Source organism: Pagrus pagrus (assembly GCF_965226575.1).
Source record: "Pagrus pagrus genome assembly, chromosome: 8".
NCBI classification, from domain to species: Eukaryota; Metazoa; Chordata; class Actinopteri; order Spariformes; family Sparidae; genus Pagrus; species Pagrus pagrus.
This window is the reverse complement of record NC_140192.1, coordinates 25,093,935-25,109,663: the sequence shown is the minus strand read 5'-3', so window position 1 is coordinate 25,109,663 and position 15,729 is coordinate 25,093,935. Positions and strand designations below refer to the sequence as shown.

The 15,729-nt window shown below is 39.5% G+C and overlaps 1 protein-coding gene across 2 annotated transcripts; it reads right to left on the bottom strand.

The window, feature by feature from the left end:
• Window positions 1-2,120: 2,120 nt before the first annotated feature.
• got1l1 (glutamic-oxaloacetic transaminase 1 like 1) lies at window positions 2,121-12,590 on the bottom strand. 2 transcript variants are annotated; one of them, XM_084360462.1, is made up of 8 exons: window positions 12,343-12,582; window positions 9,476-9,657; window positions 8,257-8,380; window positions 7,284-7,501; window positions 7,018-7,168; window positions 4,296-4,461; window positions 3,901-4,043; window positions 2,121-2,605 (listed from the first exon to the last, which is right to left on the bottom strand). In XM_084360462.1, exons 1-8 carry the CDS (start codon window positions 12,518-12,520, stop codon window positions 2,466-2,468), a joined length of 1,302 nt encoding a protein of 433 aa, XP_084216588.1. In that variant the 5' UTR covers window positions 12,521-12,582; the 3' UTR covers window positions 2,121-2,465. The 2 variants fall into 2 exon arrangements, with proteins under 2 accessions (XP_084216588.1, XP_084216589.1); XM_084360463.1 differs by lacking the exons at window positions 8,257-8,380; window positions 9,476-9,657 and having other exon boundaries at window positions 12,343-12,590.
• Window positions 12,591-15,729: the final 3,139 nt, after the last annotated feature.

Below are 15,729 nucleotides of genomic sequence, written 5' to 3'. Positions count from 1 at the left end.
CAACATTCTCACGGACTCGTCAATCTTTGGCTGGGCTGGGTCAGTAGTTTTCTTTCCGTTGTGACCGGAGGCTAACATTAGCTCAGCGTGCCATCGGCTAATGTGGTTCCTCATATTAGTGGTGTTACCGAAGTATTTGATTTTAGCGTGGCAAGTTTTACAAATGGCATGGGTCTTGTCCAGTTGTCGTCGCATCCCAGGAACTTCATAAAATCCGAAATGTTCCCAGATATCCGCTTTTAAGTTGGGTGGATTTTTTATCGTGCATTGGCTACCGCTACTGCTTTCCTCCGCCATGTTAGATGTTGGGTTTACTATGCTTGTGTGTGTGTCCTTCCTTCACCCACAATGCAGCTTGAACTTTACAACTTTATTGTCCAGCAGAAACGGGAAACGACAACAATCGCCCATGTTTTATTTTGAATTTAAAAACCGATTATGTGATGTTACTGCATCGATTCAGAATCGTCCCATTAAGCATCTTGATGCATCTTTGAATCGATTATTTTCTGCACCCCTAGTCCAAGCACAGAGCCTTGAGGCACGCCTTGGTTGACTGGAGCTGGGGTGGAACTGGAGTCTCCAATGGTGACAAACTGTTTTCTGTTTGTTAGATAAGACTGGAACCAAGAGATTGCTGTACCGGTGAGGCCAAGGTAGTCAGATAGGCGGGTGAGGAGGATGGTGTGGGAGACTGTGTCGAAGGCTGCAGAGAGGTCCAGGAGGATCGGAATACTGATGTGGCCAGAATCAGCAGAGATGAGGAGGTCGTTGGTGATCTTGATGAGGGCAGTTTCTGTGCTATGGCGTGCCCTGAAACCAGACTGAAGGGGTTCATTGAGCTCATGGTTGGACATGTGTTGATGGAGTTGGGCGGCAACTATCATTGTGCCCTTCGAAGATATAGTCCCACACATAACTGCCATAAAACCACAAAATGACGTCTCATTTTTTGTATGAATGACACAAAGCATATACTAAAGAACTTTAGATGTGCTGGTAGGCAGATTTTGTTACCTTTGGACAAAGCCATTTTTTTTTTGTTAAGCTAAGCTGACAAACTGCTGCCTTTAGCCTTGAAGAGATTCTCCCAGTTCCAGAAGACTAAAGAATTAAACACCAAACAATATCATGAGTGTGACTATATTAATGTACACTTAAAGGAATAGTTCACTCTAGAACGAAATTCAGTCATTATCGACTCACCCACATGCTGATGAGAAGTCCGGTGTAGTTTCTTATTCCTCAAAGTGCAGCTGGAGACCCGCGGGGGTACCCTCCTGCAGCAAAAATCCATATAACGGGCGTCAATGTGCCCGAGACGAAAAGGTCCATAAAACTACACAAAAACTTTTTTTCTAGCCTAAACAGTCACTATGCTACATCTGCCTGGAGGCACACTCTGCGTTCACGTGAGTCTCCCTCACAGCCGATTGCACTACGGAAGCCGCGCCGGACAAGATGAACGAGACTCGCGATAGATACACACCGTAATTAACTTCCTGATTTGAGCGACCGAGCGACACACAAACACAAGAGGGATCTGCCTGCACTAGTGATTTGAAACTTTGAAACTCACAGCAGGATGTAAATACTGGTGTGTATCTATCGCGGGTCTCGTTCATCTTGTCCGGCTTGAAAATGTACTAAATGACGTCGTTTTGAGTAAACTCTGGATGTCGCCACTTCAGGACACTTGAATTGCAGCGGACGAGCAGTATGGAGGAATATTGCAAAGTTTTTGTGTTTTTGTTGCCGGAGAGTACCCCGCAATTCTCCACCTGCACTTTGAGGAATAAGAAACTACACCAGAGATCTCATTAGCATGTGGGTGAGTCAATAATGACTGAATTTTGTTTTAGAGTGAACTATTCCTTTAAGTCTGTAATGCTTTGAATGATTGGCAATGTTTTACTGCAGACAAAGGCAGATGAAAGAACAAGTTTTAACCAAAGTATCGCTCCACTGCTGTCACATTGTTTAGCCTAATAAATCCAGCGGTAGAAAGTAACAAAGTTCACATTTTCATCTACTTTATACTTCTACGGTTCAGACACAAATTTGTTGGTCCTCTAAATGTTTAACTTAGTTACTTTGCACATTCAGATCAATAACACAAGTACTTTTATGTTTAATACTAGTATATTTTGGTGATTATACTTTACTTTTTACTTGTACTGTGTCTAACTCATCTTCATACTAATGAGGTGTCTTCTCACCTGAAGGGGCATCACAGTCTGGACACCGTCACAATCACTTATAATTGGACGCCTGTTAAGAAAAGTCTGCAGCATTTCCAACAGAATCTTTTTCCTCTACAAGTCTTCAAATTTGCAATAGCTAGACCTTCAGTTACAGTAACCCTGAAGTATTTTAGGCTATTTTAAAAGCCACATATCTAAGGATTCATCAGGCTGAAAAGCCCCTCAGACACTGATTTCAGATCTCAATCAAAAGCCACATGGTCAGAGCGAAGTGGTCAGGACCAGATGGATGGACTCAGTTATGTAGTCCAAGTTGTGACCGTTGATTGCACTGATGTTTAGACAGCCACCAGGGAGCAGGTACACGTGTCTCCTATTTGACAGAAATTCTACCTGCTGACCTAAAGAAAAAAAACATAAGAAATACTGTGAGAGCACATCAGTATTTATGATCATATCATGGCTTTAGCTGCTGTTTTATTGTAAAATACTGTAGTATTCAAACTAAATGATCATCTGGAACAACAGTAAGTCAATCTCATTAACAATCATCTTCAATATGACTGAGAACCTTCATCGACAATCATCTTCAATGTTATATAATAAATTGGAGTGTAAAAGTTCTGTAAAAAAAACATTTCCTGCAAATCCCTTGACAGGCACTGAAATCATGAATTATAACGCTTTAATGAATAATTAATATTCATACAGAGCTAGGATGTCAGGCGTCAGTTCAAAGTGATTAATCTATAACAATGTACTTTACATGCCATGTGTCCATTCCAGAGGATTATACAAAGGATTACAGAGAAGGAAGAGCTGAGAAAACGTGTTGTGAACATCAGACAGTGTTTCATTTCATTTGCCACTTTATATTCAGGGTTTCCAGGCTCGGCAGTCTGCCAGGCCTAAGTTGGCTCTCTGGTGGACCTGAGCTTTTGGGAATTTAAAAAAAACAATTTTTCAAAATATTTTCCAAACTAAAATGCATTATACAAGCAGCAAATCCATTTAAGCTCAGAGCTACGAATGTCACAGTGTGGTGTGTGTACGGTCTGTGCTATCTGTCTGTGAATAAATACTACAGCTCTTCCAAGACCCAAACCTAAGTTCCCCAGTTTCTCCTAAACAACCTAAGTAGATGGGGACTTAATTTTCACATCATCATCAAAGTCCTCATCTACTTCAGTTGTTTACGAGAATGCTGCAACGCTGTTTTGCTGTGAAGCTCCAGAAGTTTTCAGTTTTGTGGACTACAGTGGGACTACAGTCTACCTCAGAAAGTAGACCGGGTTGTCTAGTAATTGGAAGGTCGCTGTTTCGAATCCCCGGCTTCCCCAGCTGCATTTCGAAGTATCCTGGAGCAAGATATTGAACCCCAAATTGCTCCTGATGAGCAGTTGGCACCTTGCAATGCAGACTCTGCCATCAGTGTATGAATGTGTGTGTGAATGGGTGAATGTGACAAGTGTTGTAAAGCACTTTGAGCGGTCAGTAGATTGGAAAAGCGCTAAAGAAGTCCATTGAGAAAATTTCACCTGACTTTCCATCGGCATGGGGGAGAGCAGATAATCACTACATTTTAATTATTGGGTGAACTTATCTTACTTAAGGTAGACCGGTTATTCTCCACCTGTTTTCTGGCGGAAACTCTACAAAAGTCCTAGTGGCAGAAACGGCGACGTCTACTACTCACCATTCAAGCCTGTAGAACAGTAGAGTCCACGTTGTTGAGTCAGGTGGTCCCAGCTACCTGGAGTTCCCAAAAGCCTCAGCCTTTCTCTCAAAATGTGTCTGATTAGCATACATCTCTCCACAATGTGCTTTACTTCTACCTGCCTGGGAAGCACAGTAGACAACATGTGGGGAAAAATATCTATAATTATATGATTCACTGTCTGCAAAACATAGCAGATCCAGAGAGAAAAAGAGGGCAAATAAGGGGGGTTGTCACCAGTGCTATTACATACTCAACTGTTAAGCGGTTTGAAAAGCTGTATGCCTGTTAATCGACATCTACTGATACAGTAATGTGGCTGTGCAGAAAACTCTTCAAATACCAGATTTCCGTTCAAGTGGAACCTAACTCACCATTCAACACGATGGGCCGGGTTACTGAGCACTGTAGCCACAACTTGTGCTCCTCCTACAGATGGCTGGGCCCACAGAGATCGGACGATTCTTTCAGCTTGAGACTGCAAAGATAGCCGGAGGGAGCTCTCTTTTAGGACGCACAGGAGGTGTCCGACAGCCTCACCTGGATAACCAAGAAGAAGATGAGTCTGAGGTAAAGAAACACAATGTTCCAGTGATAGCAATGTGGTGTCATGCTGCTTTCTTTTAGGGCAGCTTCTGATTTAAAAAAATAAAATTTGTGGGTGGGTGGATATTCACCACTACATATAGACAAAAGCTGATCTGCCGCACAATAAAGTTACCTGATGCTCAAAAATAACTCATTTGAGAGTAAAATTGGAAGGCAACAGAAAGCATGACTGTAGATACTATGAGCGTGTATTTCCTGGCAAAGAATGAGTAAGACATGAATACATATTCTTATCTGTTTGTGTGGGGAGCTCTCTATCTGACTGCAAAAAAGAGAAGAAAATTGAGTTCACAGTGACTTGCGGTTTTTTTCTATCAATAGCAGAACAGCCCTGGGCTGTGCTTTCAGAACCAGATTACAGTGAAATTGTAGTGGAAGTACATTTTCATGTAGAGACACTGCTACGCAGCAAAAACTCAAAATCTTGCCAGGTATATTCATCTAATTTCTAGTCAAAATATCTCATTCACATTACATTACAAAACACCTTACAAGTAACATTTCAGTGAGATATAGGGGGTTGTTTTTAACAGAGGTGACAAAAGTACACACATTCTCTACTCAAATGGAAGTACAGATACTTCTTTTACTCTGGTAAAAGTAAAAGTACTGATTCAACTTCAAGTACAGGCTCTGAAATGCACTCAACGTAGTAAAAAGTATAGTAATTGCTACATATTATCCTCTGTACTATTGTGTTACCTGTGAATTTCTTCCAAGGGAGATCAATAAAGCAACAACTTATCTTATCTTATCCCTCTGTGCAAAGCTAACTGAACCTCATGTAATATTAGAATTTAAAGACTGTTAAATTTAAAGGTAGATTCAGTAGGATTTGACCGAGCTGTTGTTTGCAAACACACCAGAAAGATAGTTGATTGTTGAGTCCAATTCCCAGGACATCAAATAGCAACATTTTGGCGTCCCGAGCACAGTAACAAACAGAAAATAAGAAAATAAGAAAATCCAGGCAGAGGGCTGCAGGGTCTCTGCAGATACAAGACACCAACATGCCTTTTCTCCCCATTCCAGTCTCGCTCTCTGTGTGTTTCCATCTTGCCATGTCTGTTACGTTTTTTTATCTTGCTATTTCTGCCGTGTGTGCTATGCACTGATGGAAATTGAAATCAGTTTTGTGATGTTGGGAAGACGATAAAAAATAAATTGATAATTCCTTGAAATGCATCAAAACTAAAGTAACAAGCCTGCTTTGAAAATTAAAATGTAAGGAGTAGAATGTAGAGATATTTGTGTTAAAATATAGGGAGTAAAAGTAAAAAGTGGTCAGAAAAATACTCAAGTAAAGTACAGATACCTCATAAATCTACTTAAGTACAGTAACAAAGTGTCATCTCTGTTTTTTAGAGAATGTTTCTTGAATATCTTGTTCAGTGAAACAGTCTTGAGAACATCTTGTTTTGGGTCGTATCGTGGATGAAACAAACTTTTTCGACGTGTCATAAGATTTTTTAAGCTCTGTGTTTTTGTAAAAGACGCATCAACCTTTTTCAAGAAATATACTCACTTGATTCAAGAAAATAAATCTGCTTTATTGGAAAAAAACTCAAGGTCAACAGAAAAACAAAGTGCATTTCATTCTATACAGACTCAAGTAGTTGTATAAGAGGAGTGCTGTGCAATGATGTCTACGAGATCATACTTCGTTGGAATACACTTGCTATTATCAAAGGTCAAATAGTAGTAGGGTATATAATAAACAATATTTCAGCATCCTGAAGTCTCATCTTAAAATGTGTTAAGAACCACTTCAGTCAAAATTGTGTTTTCCTTCTGTGTTTGTTTAAGCTTCACTGTGTACAGTCATGTATGTGCAGAGTTTGACAATAGAAGGCTGTTTTCACATTTCCTGCTTTTTTCTCTGTGCTCATTGGAAATATGATTTCAAGAGCCAGGCCTGTCATCACCTCTCTCCCCCGTCTCTCTGCAGTTTCACTATCCAATAAAGGCCAAAAAAGTCTTACTTTTGAGGGAAAAAAAATACTACTTTTTAACATTAATGGCTATTACCAAGATCTCTTTTAACTTGAAAAGGCCTTCAAGGGTTGCATCTAACGATTATTTTCATTGTCAATTAATCTGTCAGTTAATATTTGGATAAATCGATTAGTTGGTCTAGAAAATTGTGAAAAATATTGATCAGTGATTCCCAAAGAACATGATGATGTCCTCAAATGTTTTATTTTGCCAACAACCCAAAGATATTCAGTTTGCTGTCATAAAGGAGGAAAATATTTAGGATTAAGCAGAGAATCAGAGAATTTTGACTTTTGAAAAATTACTCAAACCAATTAATCGATTAACAAATGATTGCTGATTAATTTAATATCCCTACAAGCAAGTTTTCACTAGTCTTGTCTTGTTAATCTTTTTCTAACTTTTTTTTTTTTTTTTACTATTTTTTCCATTGCACAGGAGTTGCACACATAAATCCTTAAAATAAAGATATATATTGCATCACTTTCTCACCATAGAGTCCAAAGCAGTGGGAGAACGACTGAGCACAGAGGAGCTCCATCCCCTGCGATGCACAGTACTGTACAGGCCAGGCATCCCGCTCTAACTCTCCGTAGCAGAGTGCCTGAGCAGGCAGCAAGAGGAAAGGGAAAAGCCTACGCCTCTGTTGAAACAGTGCCAGAACAGCCAGTAATGATCTCAGTCAGAGTGAAGAGCTACTTGTCTGATAAATAATATTTTAGCCTCTGTTAAAAAGCATAAATGCACACGTCAGTTACCGTGATGAGTTGTGTAATCACAGCCCATTGATTCTGAGAGAGGTCTGCGCCGGTCGGGTAGTGGCCTGACACTGACAGAACAACAATGCTTTGTGGCGGAGCCCTCTCTAGATCCTCAAGAAGCTTCTCCAAACAAGCGCCCCGCTGCCTGTCATCCCAGAAATAATACTCACGGATATCTTGGATCCCTGCTGCCTGGAAGATACCAGCCAATGAGTCTGCAGGCGATCAAGACAAAACGATTAGATATCTACAGCAGACGAACTCAACAACAATACTGCTTTAAACCCCAGGATGTAATTACAGTATGGACTGTATTGTATTGTATTCACTGTGAGTGAATACTCCTTTTTTTTTTTTAAATAATTGAATTATTCAATCGTTCGACCCTCTAGTCTGAGTAGCTGACTTGTGGCCTGGTATGTCAGGACCCTCAAACAAATTTTGCAGGCCTCTGTGCAGTGCTTCATTTAACATTGTAATGTAGTACTGCATTTTTTTGTTCACAGATTCTGTCTTCTATCTCTAAACCTCCTTTAAATCATTTACACCTGCAAATGTAAAATACATTTACTGCATGTGAATACCTCTTAATATGGCTTCTCAAACTGCATATTCTTAGCCAAGGGCTATCTGGAGCCCTGGGCAAAGAATATGCAGTGTGAAGAATCCTAAAGAATATCTGATGTGGTTGCCAAGGTTTCATATATATTTATAGCCTTTTCTCATCAATGTGTTCAAATGTCTTCTTTGTACACTAAACTTCTTTCCCTCAGAGATCTTACTCTATATACTCTATATAATTAACAGGTAAACGAGTAGTGCGTACAGTTGCACACTTAAACCATGACTGTACAGTGTGTTACTTCTCAAGAGGATAATCTAATAATAAACATCACTATTTCCAAGCCCACACACTTGAAGTTGTATCTTTAAATGCTGTTAAGAGGAAGTGAGTTTTTATTGTTTTTACCATCGCAAGGGGAAGAAAGATAGACCGGCCCGCACCAAGAAGCACTGACATCATGCCAGTGTTTCAAGAGTTCAGCCCCAAGACGCACAGCAGCGGTGAAACCAGGAGTTTGGACACCTAACACCTGCAGCAAAAGACCAAGCTCAGTGAACGTTTTTCCATTAAAAAGACAATTAAAAACAGCCATGGTCATCAGTGAAGAGACATTCAAAAGTGAGTGTTTTTTCACCAACTACTTGAAGGCGTTGATTGAACATTTACATTTAGACTATATTTCTGCAATACTGGCATTCAACTGAGAAATTTGAATGTGGTTTCTTAGTCAGGCTCCAAAATGATGATATGCTCGTACTTGCACATTGTTGAGGATAATGATGTCTTTATAGCAAATCCTGCAAAATTCAACTGAACTGCAGAAACAAGGATTGATGCATGGCTCTCTAACTTGCACGTGCTTTACACCAAGCTTCTTGATGGCAGCACACAGCCTTTACATTGTAAACCCTAAAAAGTTGACTTTCCTTTAAAAATTCGAGAAACCGATTACCTCAGAATTACCAAGTAAAGTAGATTGTTTAATTTAAGTTGAACGAGCTAAAAAGTTTTTCCAACGTAAAATTACTAGTCTACTGTACTTGGTAATTTGATTGGTTTCCTTGATGTTTTTAAGTAAAGTCATTTTGTCATATTTTACAGTGTATATGGTTCCATATTTATGATATTTTATATACATTAACTGTGTTGAAAGTATGACTTAAATGTACATTACATGTCACCTACCACTGTAATATGACTTTGGAGAAATACCTTCACACTAATCAATATTGTCTCTCTTTCAACCCACAAATGAACAAATTATTAAAATCATTACACAAGTTTGTATTTTGTGACACGCTGATGTTGTAACCACATTTTAGGTGGTTGAAAAGAGCTTTGAAAAGACATCTTAGAAAATCAATATTGAACTTGCTCACTGGGAGGCTTGAGGTATTACTATGGCTGATGCTGCTGATACTCTATTGATTTACTCAGAAGAGGAGGCTGGATGTGTAATTATAGATTGCTCTGCACAGTGTCTCCAGTTAATGGCATACTTGGTACTGATTGATTGAAGAATTAGATACAGGCTACTGTGCTTGTTTCTGTGCAAACTGACGTGTAAAAACACACTTAAGCTTTAATAATGTGTAGTGTGCCGTGTATGTACAGCTACAGTTACCCGCTTCTCCACTATAGCACAAGAGCTCTTCCCCAAAGCAGCTTCTGTGGCTCGCCGGGTGAAATTCGTCAAACCAAGAGAAGGTGCATACTCTGGACGAAGAGTGGGATCAGCGCTAAGCTGTTGCTTTATTTTTCCAACAAGTCGCAGTTCAAAGGTCTTTCCTTCTTTGCTGTAATACTCTGTGAAGGACAATTATTGCAAATGTTTTTTTCATGCTACAAAACACTGTATCAAACTGCAATAAAAGAAATAAGCCAAAACTGTAACTGTCACGGTCAGAAAGTCCACCCTGAAATAGGATTAACACAGTATTTCTTTAATATGAGCATTTACATTTTAATGTGTAATTTGAAGTTATCTTGGCATCTTGTAATGGTTATTCTTAACATTATCATTGTTGTAGGCCTAGAGTGATTCTTAGATTTTCAAACTGTGTAGCCTACATATAGAGAGTATCTGTTCTAGCAAGTTGTGATTTTGTCATCAAATTGAATGATCCTGAGCTGATATCATGTATTATTTTTCTTTGACTGTTTTTTGAAAATAGGCATTAGGTTTTATCTATTATCAATATACAGTAGGCTACTTTTCATTTTATTAATTTTCACAAAAACAGTAGGACTTAAGAAACGGCTGAATATGCAGTTGTTCTGTACTGGTACTCTTTTTCAGAGTAGGCCTACATGCAAGAGTTCAGTTTTGTGTTTTGTTGGTTATAGAATCCCCCAATAAAAATGTAAACAACTGTCTTTATTGTAGGCTGCTTCTATAAATTAAAACCAGTGACAGGGCTCAGCTCAACTGCATTTGGCCGCCTGAAGTTAGAGTGAACACGAGTGGACACCGAACTGGGACTGAACACAGCCGCCAAGACCGACTGGAGTCAGTTTGACAACAATGGATGCAGTACAGAGGTGATTTACAGCAGCTCTGACATAGACTATGACTTCAGGGTCAACACTGACTCCATTTAGGAGTGAAGGAGAGAATTGGGGATTTATTGAAACCAGAGGTGACGGTGGCAGTACCGGTTCAACCAATACGCACACTACGCAAACTAATAGAGGCCCCGTGAAAAAAATAAAAACAAAATTAAAAAATAATAATAAATGTGACGACGTGACCGTCCGTCACGCACGTGTCCCAGATTCCCAGCACATCAGCCTAGCAAGACAGCGTTTAGCACGCCACGATGAAGCGGAGTTATCCCTCTGGGAATGAAAAAAGAAGGAAGAAACAGCATGACAATGAACTGCGGGAACAGCAGTCAGGTAACTCTCCTCTCCAGTGGGAGAGTGGGAGGGACTAGTCCGTGTTTGACCTACATTAACAGGGCGGTGAGCCCTGGGTGAGCCCCGGTCTCCGTGTGCGTCTTGCTGGCTTCTATCATTTTAGTTGTAGTGTAGTTACAACTGCACTTATACAAAATGGAAAGTAATAGATAAATATTGACTAAGATTGAATTTTGTTTGCTTGGATAGCCCACAGGCAAATATAGATGCATTTATCTTAGTGAATAAATAAAACTTATGAAATATTATGACAATGGTGCTAAATAAATAATAATTACATAATAAATAATAATATAAATAATTACCTACATTTGAAGTATATGAAAGTAAAACAAGTGCAGCCAATTTGATGGTAAAAAAATGATCAAAAACTATCTGAGATCTTCCATGTCCCAGGAACGTCTGAGTGGTTTGGCCATCATGAGCATCAACCATGATGTGGGGAAGCAAATATCATATGACAACATTATTGATGATTTTGCATCCAGAAAGTGCAGAAAGGGACACTTTTAATGGTGAGTTATTTCAAACATTAACATGTTTACATGCCCAACATTTAAGACTGTATGATTGTTTGTTTACACATTTAGTTTGATTTGATTTGTTCCGATTTGGTCTGAATTTATTCTTAGTTAGACCAACAGCTGGCGACAGTGCAATATGTTTAAAGGGGGGATGAGCGGAAGCACTGGGTGTCAGGTGCAACTGTTGAACATTTTTGGAGTTCAGTTAGGAGGGCCTAGCAGAATTTTGCCTAGGGCCCCATGGAGGTCTGAACCGGCTCTGGACAGTGGAAAGACAAACCAAGATTATTTTCGGTGAGTTTTATCTCTTTTATGTCAAGTCTGAATGAAGTGTATTTTATGCCAAGTTAAGGCAATTAAGCTCTTGGTAAAGGAGAATAACTTGAATTTAAAGAGCGTTTGCTTATATTTCTCTGTTTAGTAATGAAAATAGAAATATTTATTTTATTTCTTGACATCCTGTGAGTTTATTTTGTTAATTTAATCCGCTGACAGCTGGCCTTTGTCTCCCAGGTGAAATGATGGAGGCTGTGGTATACTGGAGACGAGATGGGCTGAGGCTAGATACTTCTGCGCACGTTTGTGCAACACGATACGACTTCAACGCTGTTGTTTCTTCACATAATGTTACTTATTTCTGAACTTTTCAACAAAAGTTCTGGCCATATCTTACAAAGTGCTCCTTTCATGGAAAAACGCAGACTTATTCAAGTCTGCTCTGAGTGAAAGCAGACGGAGCGGAACACTTGTACTGCCCACTTCCGGTACCATGACAGCTGCATGATTTACACGTAGGTTTTCATGATATATTACAGTTTTTCATGATATATTACAGTTTTTGCAGGCCTACACAAAGACAAATTACTCTGTCAGGCTCCTCAAATTACGTGTTTTGACCACACGTTATTTCTCTCCAGGTCGCTCCATTAGATAACACAGGCCTACGGAAGCTGCCATGTACATGTAAGTGAAGTTTGAACCCTGTCCTCTCTGCTCTGGTGTAGTGTCGTCTGAACTGTCATGAATGAACGCAGATGAGTGGACTCACCTCTACCTGCCAGGTAAACCTTCCTGTGGTGTGTATCTTTGTTGAAGGCGGACAGCAGCCTTGTTTCGGGACCCACCACTGCGCTGTGAGCATTGGTCAACACAGGCAGATGACCTCCTGGGTCTCCATTTTGGCTCAACCCTCTCTCGTCGAGGCTGCTGCCGGGTCCGCTCATCATGAACCCAGCCAGGCAAATCAGCCCGCGCGCTGCCAGCCTTTTGTTTAGCCACGGTTGCCAGGCGACGGCACGTATCTGGATGCTGTCACCCCGGCAACGGTGATGAATGAGTTTGACACGGGCTAATTTGTGGCTCTTGTGAGTTTACTTTCGCCATCGCATTGAGCTATCTGCAAATAGGCTAGCTTGTCTGGAAATGAAAGGATCAGTTTTGGTGAGGGGAGACCCACATGTGTCCTCCTCAGCCTCTGTCACTGACATCAAGTCAGTTCAAAGAGGAGCCTCTGCTGCTCATTAGGGCTTGTTTTGGTGGTTCTTTGAGGGACCAGTAGCCTTCTTCAGTTAATAAAGACACAAACATTGAGGGAGAGTCAGGAGGCTGCTTTTAATTGTACAACAGTCCACTGAAAAATGAGCTGCACATAATTTGGCTCCCCTGAGTTTTACTGATCCATAGGCTGATCTTTGAACAGAACAGATGATTTATTGATACCTCTACATTTATTTTTTAGAGAATCAGACATGCCTCTTGTAGAATTACATTCCCTTTGTTCTCTCAATTCACCAATCAGACCTGGTAGAGTATTATTGTGACCCAGTTTCTTGGTTTGGTAGCGTGCTTGTCTTTGTTTACTTTTCTTTCATCTTCTTCTTTTCCTTAATCTTTCTTTAATCAGTCACACAGCAAGACATTGTACCCACAATTTCACTCTTCCTCACTGCACATGTCACTCTTCCTTCAGTAGCACCTGTCCCTCTTAAAACAGTGGTTGGAAGGAACTAATATGTACTCTAATAATATCCCCAGTTTTTGTCCACTGAGCAGGAAGCACCTGACTCAACGATGTGGACGAGATTTCAAGTAGTCTCAGGGTTTCCACCAGAAAGCTTGTTAGATGGAGGAGTGACTACTAGTCACCTTTTGTAGCTCAAATAAGAATAGCGAGTCTACCTGAAGGGATAAGGTAAACCAAATATGAAGATTTAGCCATATGAAGTTTCATAGATCACACAAAATGTCTTTAGCTTCACAGCAAAACAGATCTACATAGCTCATCCGGCATCTCCCAAAAGCCAGAGATTCCAAATTGATTTGAAAAGTTATTTGAACCCTTTTTAAAGCTGAAATCTTCACTGTAGCTGCTAAAAGCATTAGCGTACTCGGTTTAAGTGGGTGCACAACCTTGATAGTTTGTCAAGGGTGTAAATATTTCAAATTGATTTGGGATTGCAGGGCTTCCAGGGCCTTTGATTACACTGGGTGAGGTTTATTGGGCCATTTTTTGTTTTCTTTCAGATTCTTTTTACATTTTAAAACAAGTCCCCATCTACTTCAGTTGTATTATCAAGTCATGTCGAATAGCATTATGTAAAATAACAAAAATAAAATACAAAGACAATAAAAACCAGAGTGGGGAGGCATCTTCATGGTGATAATTCATAGGCTAAGGGAAAAAGATTTCATTTGATGGTTTTGACAGGTTTTGAATGTATCAGTGGGGGGGTGATGATTTCATTTTTTGTGGCAAGCTGTTCCACAGTTGATGGTCACAACTAAAAATTGCTCCATCATCTTTGTTTTTTTCTTGGTTCAGGAGAATGCTGCAACACTTTATATTGCTGTGAAGCTCCACATGTTTTGTGGACTACGAATACTCGCCCATGGGGCGTTCAAAGACTTTCCATTGGCATGAGGGTGAATTTTAATTTTTGGGTGAACTTATCCTTTAAATGTTAAACATGTAAGCATACAAATAAAATAACAGTGAAATGATGATAATGAAATAATTATTGTATTCTCCACCAGTCCAAAATAATACTGTGGAATCAGTCCTACTGAAACCTATATATAATTTACTACAGCATACTGTTCATCTTAATTAGCCACACAATAAGTATAGTAAACGTTATAAGAATAACCAGATGTAATGTTGATGTAAGGCATACGCATGAAGAAGAGAGAGCAAAACACCTCAGTGATTGTGCATCAGGCTCTCTGAGAAAGAGAGCTTTTCCGCTGGGCAGAAAATTGAAGAACAGTCATTTCAAAGGGACGAAAATGGAGCTGTGAATTGAAAACCCAGAATCACAGTTAACACCTTGAAGCTCTTATAGGGAAGAGATAATCAGTGAGCCAGCTTGTGGAATTCACTTTATGTAGCTGGTAATCACAAATAACTGCACTAGATGGCAGTAGATGGTCAAACCAGGCAGTTAGTTGTGTCAATTAGCTGACCAGAAGTAATTTTGGAAAGGGTAATTTAAGAGACACAGCCTGCCTCATCCTCCGCTATACAGTATGTGTTATTTCTCTGAATATTCGTTGACATCTTGCAGAGAATCAGCCATTTTCCATGGATGTTTTTTACAGGCAAAGGGAGAGTTACATCCTTCCCTAAAATGAAGGATATGCCTTAGGGGAGGCATTATTTTCAGCTGTCAGCAGAGAACTCTGTATCTTTGCCCTTTCTATGATGGATTTTTCCTTGTGTCATTATTAAATGTCAGTACATGATGATGAGTGCAGGAAAAAAGTGGCTTTCAAATTGTACCGCAGGAGAGACAACAAAACATTTACCTTTGACTCTGTTGATTGCCAGTCTTGTTTTCCTCCAGTCAAACTGCATCGTGGCTGCAGGTGAAGAATGTGTTTGCCCAGTTCAATGGAGTGACAACAATTACAGTCTAACCACAAAATGGGCCCAAAAATATATGCATAGAGGAAACAGCAGTGAAAGAGTGTAACTGAGTATATTTACTTAAGTATTATAGCAAAGTACAATTCTTAGATACTTTTCACTTTTCCATTTTCATGCTACTTATTAATTATAAATGTATCCTTATCAGTGTGTATGTTGTTCGGTGTGCGAAATGTGAAGTAAAAAAATGATAATAATTTAATCGAAACAATTTTTTGACATTATACAGTAATGCAGAAAAAAACTGTATTTTTTCTATTAAATTTGTACTTTATATTTATTACATTTCCAGTGAAGTTTACTCTTTTAGTTCATTGATGTCATGTTGGACAGTAAAGTGTCTGATAACCACATTTAAGGCATCATTGCAAAAACTGTGATTATTGGCCAATATATCGATAACCAATTTTTACTACCTAATATCGGTATCAGCATCTGCCCCCAAAATTGAGAATTGTTTGGGCTTTATAATTTATTTTATCAGTGACCAAATGCAACAAATACCAATTC

Excerpts from the sequence above, each read along its gene's own strand:
- got1l1 (XM_084360462.1), bottom strand. The coding sequence starts at position 12,520 with ATGATGAGCGGACCCGGCAGCAGCCTCGACGAGAGAGGGTTGAGCCAA. Across the intron at positions 9,658-12,342 it reads GGTTTACCTGGCAGGTAGAG|AGTATTACAGCAAAGAAGGA; the intron begins GTGAGTCCACTC and ends TGTCCTTCACAG. Across the intron at positions 7,169-7,283 it reads TGATTACACAACTCATCACG|AGGCGTAGGCTTTTCCCTTT; the intron begins GTAACTGACGTG and ends CTGTTTCAACAG.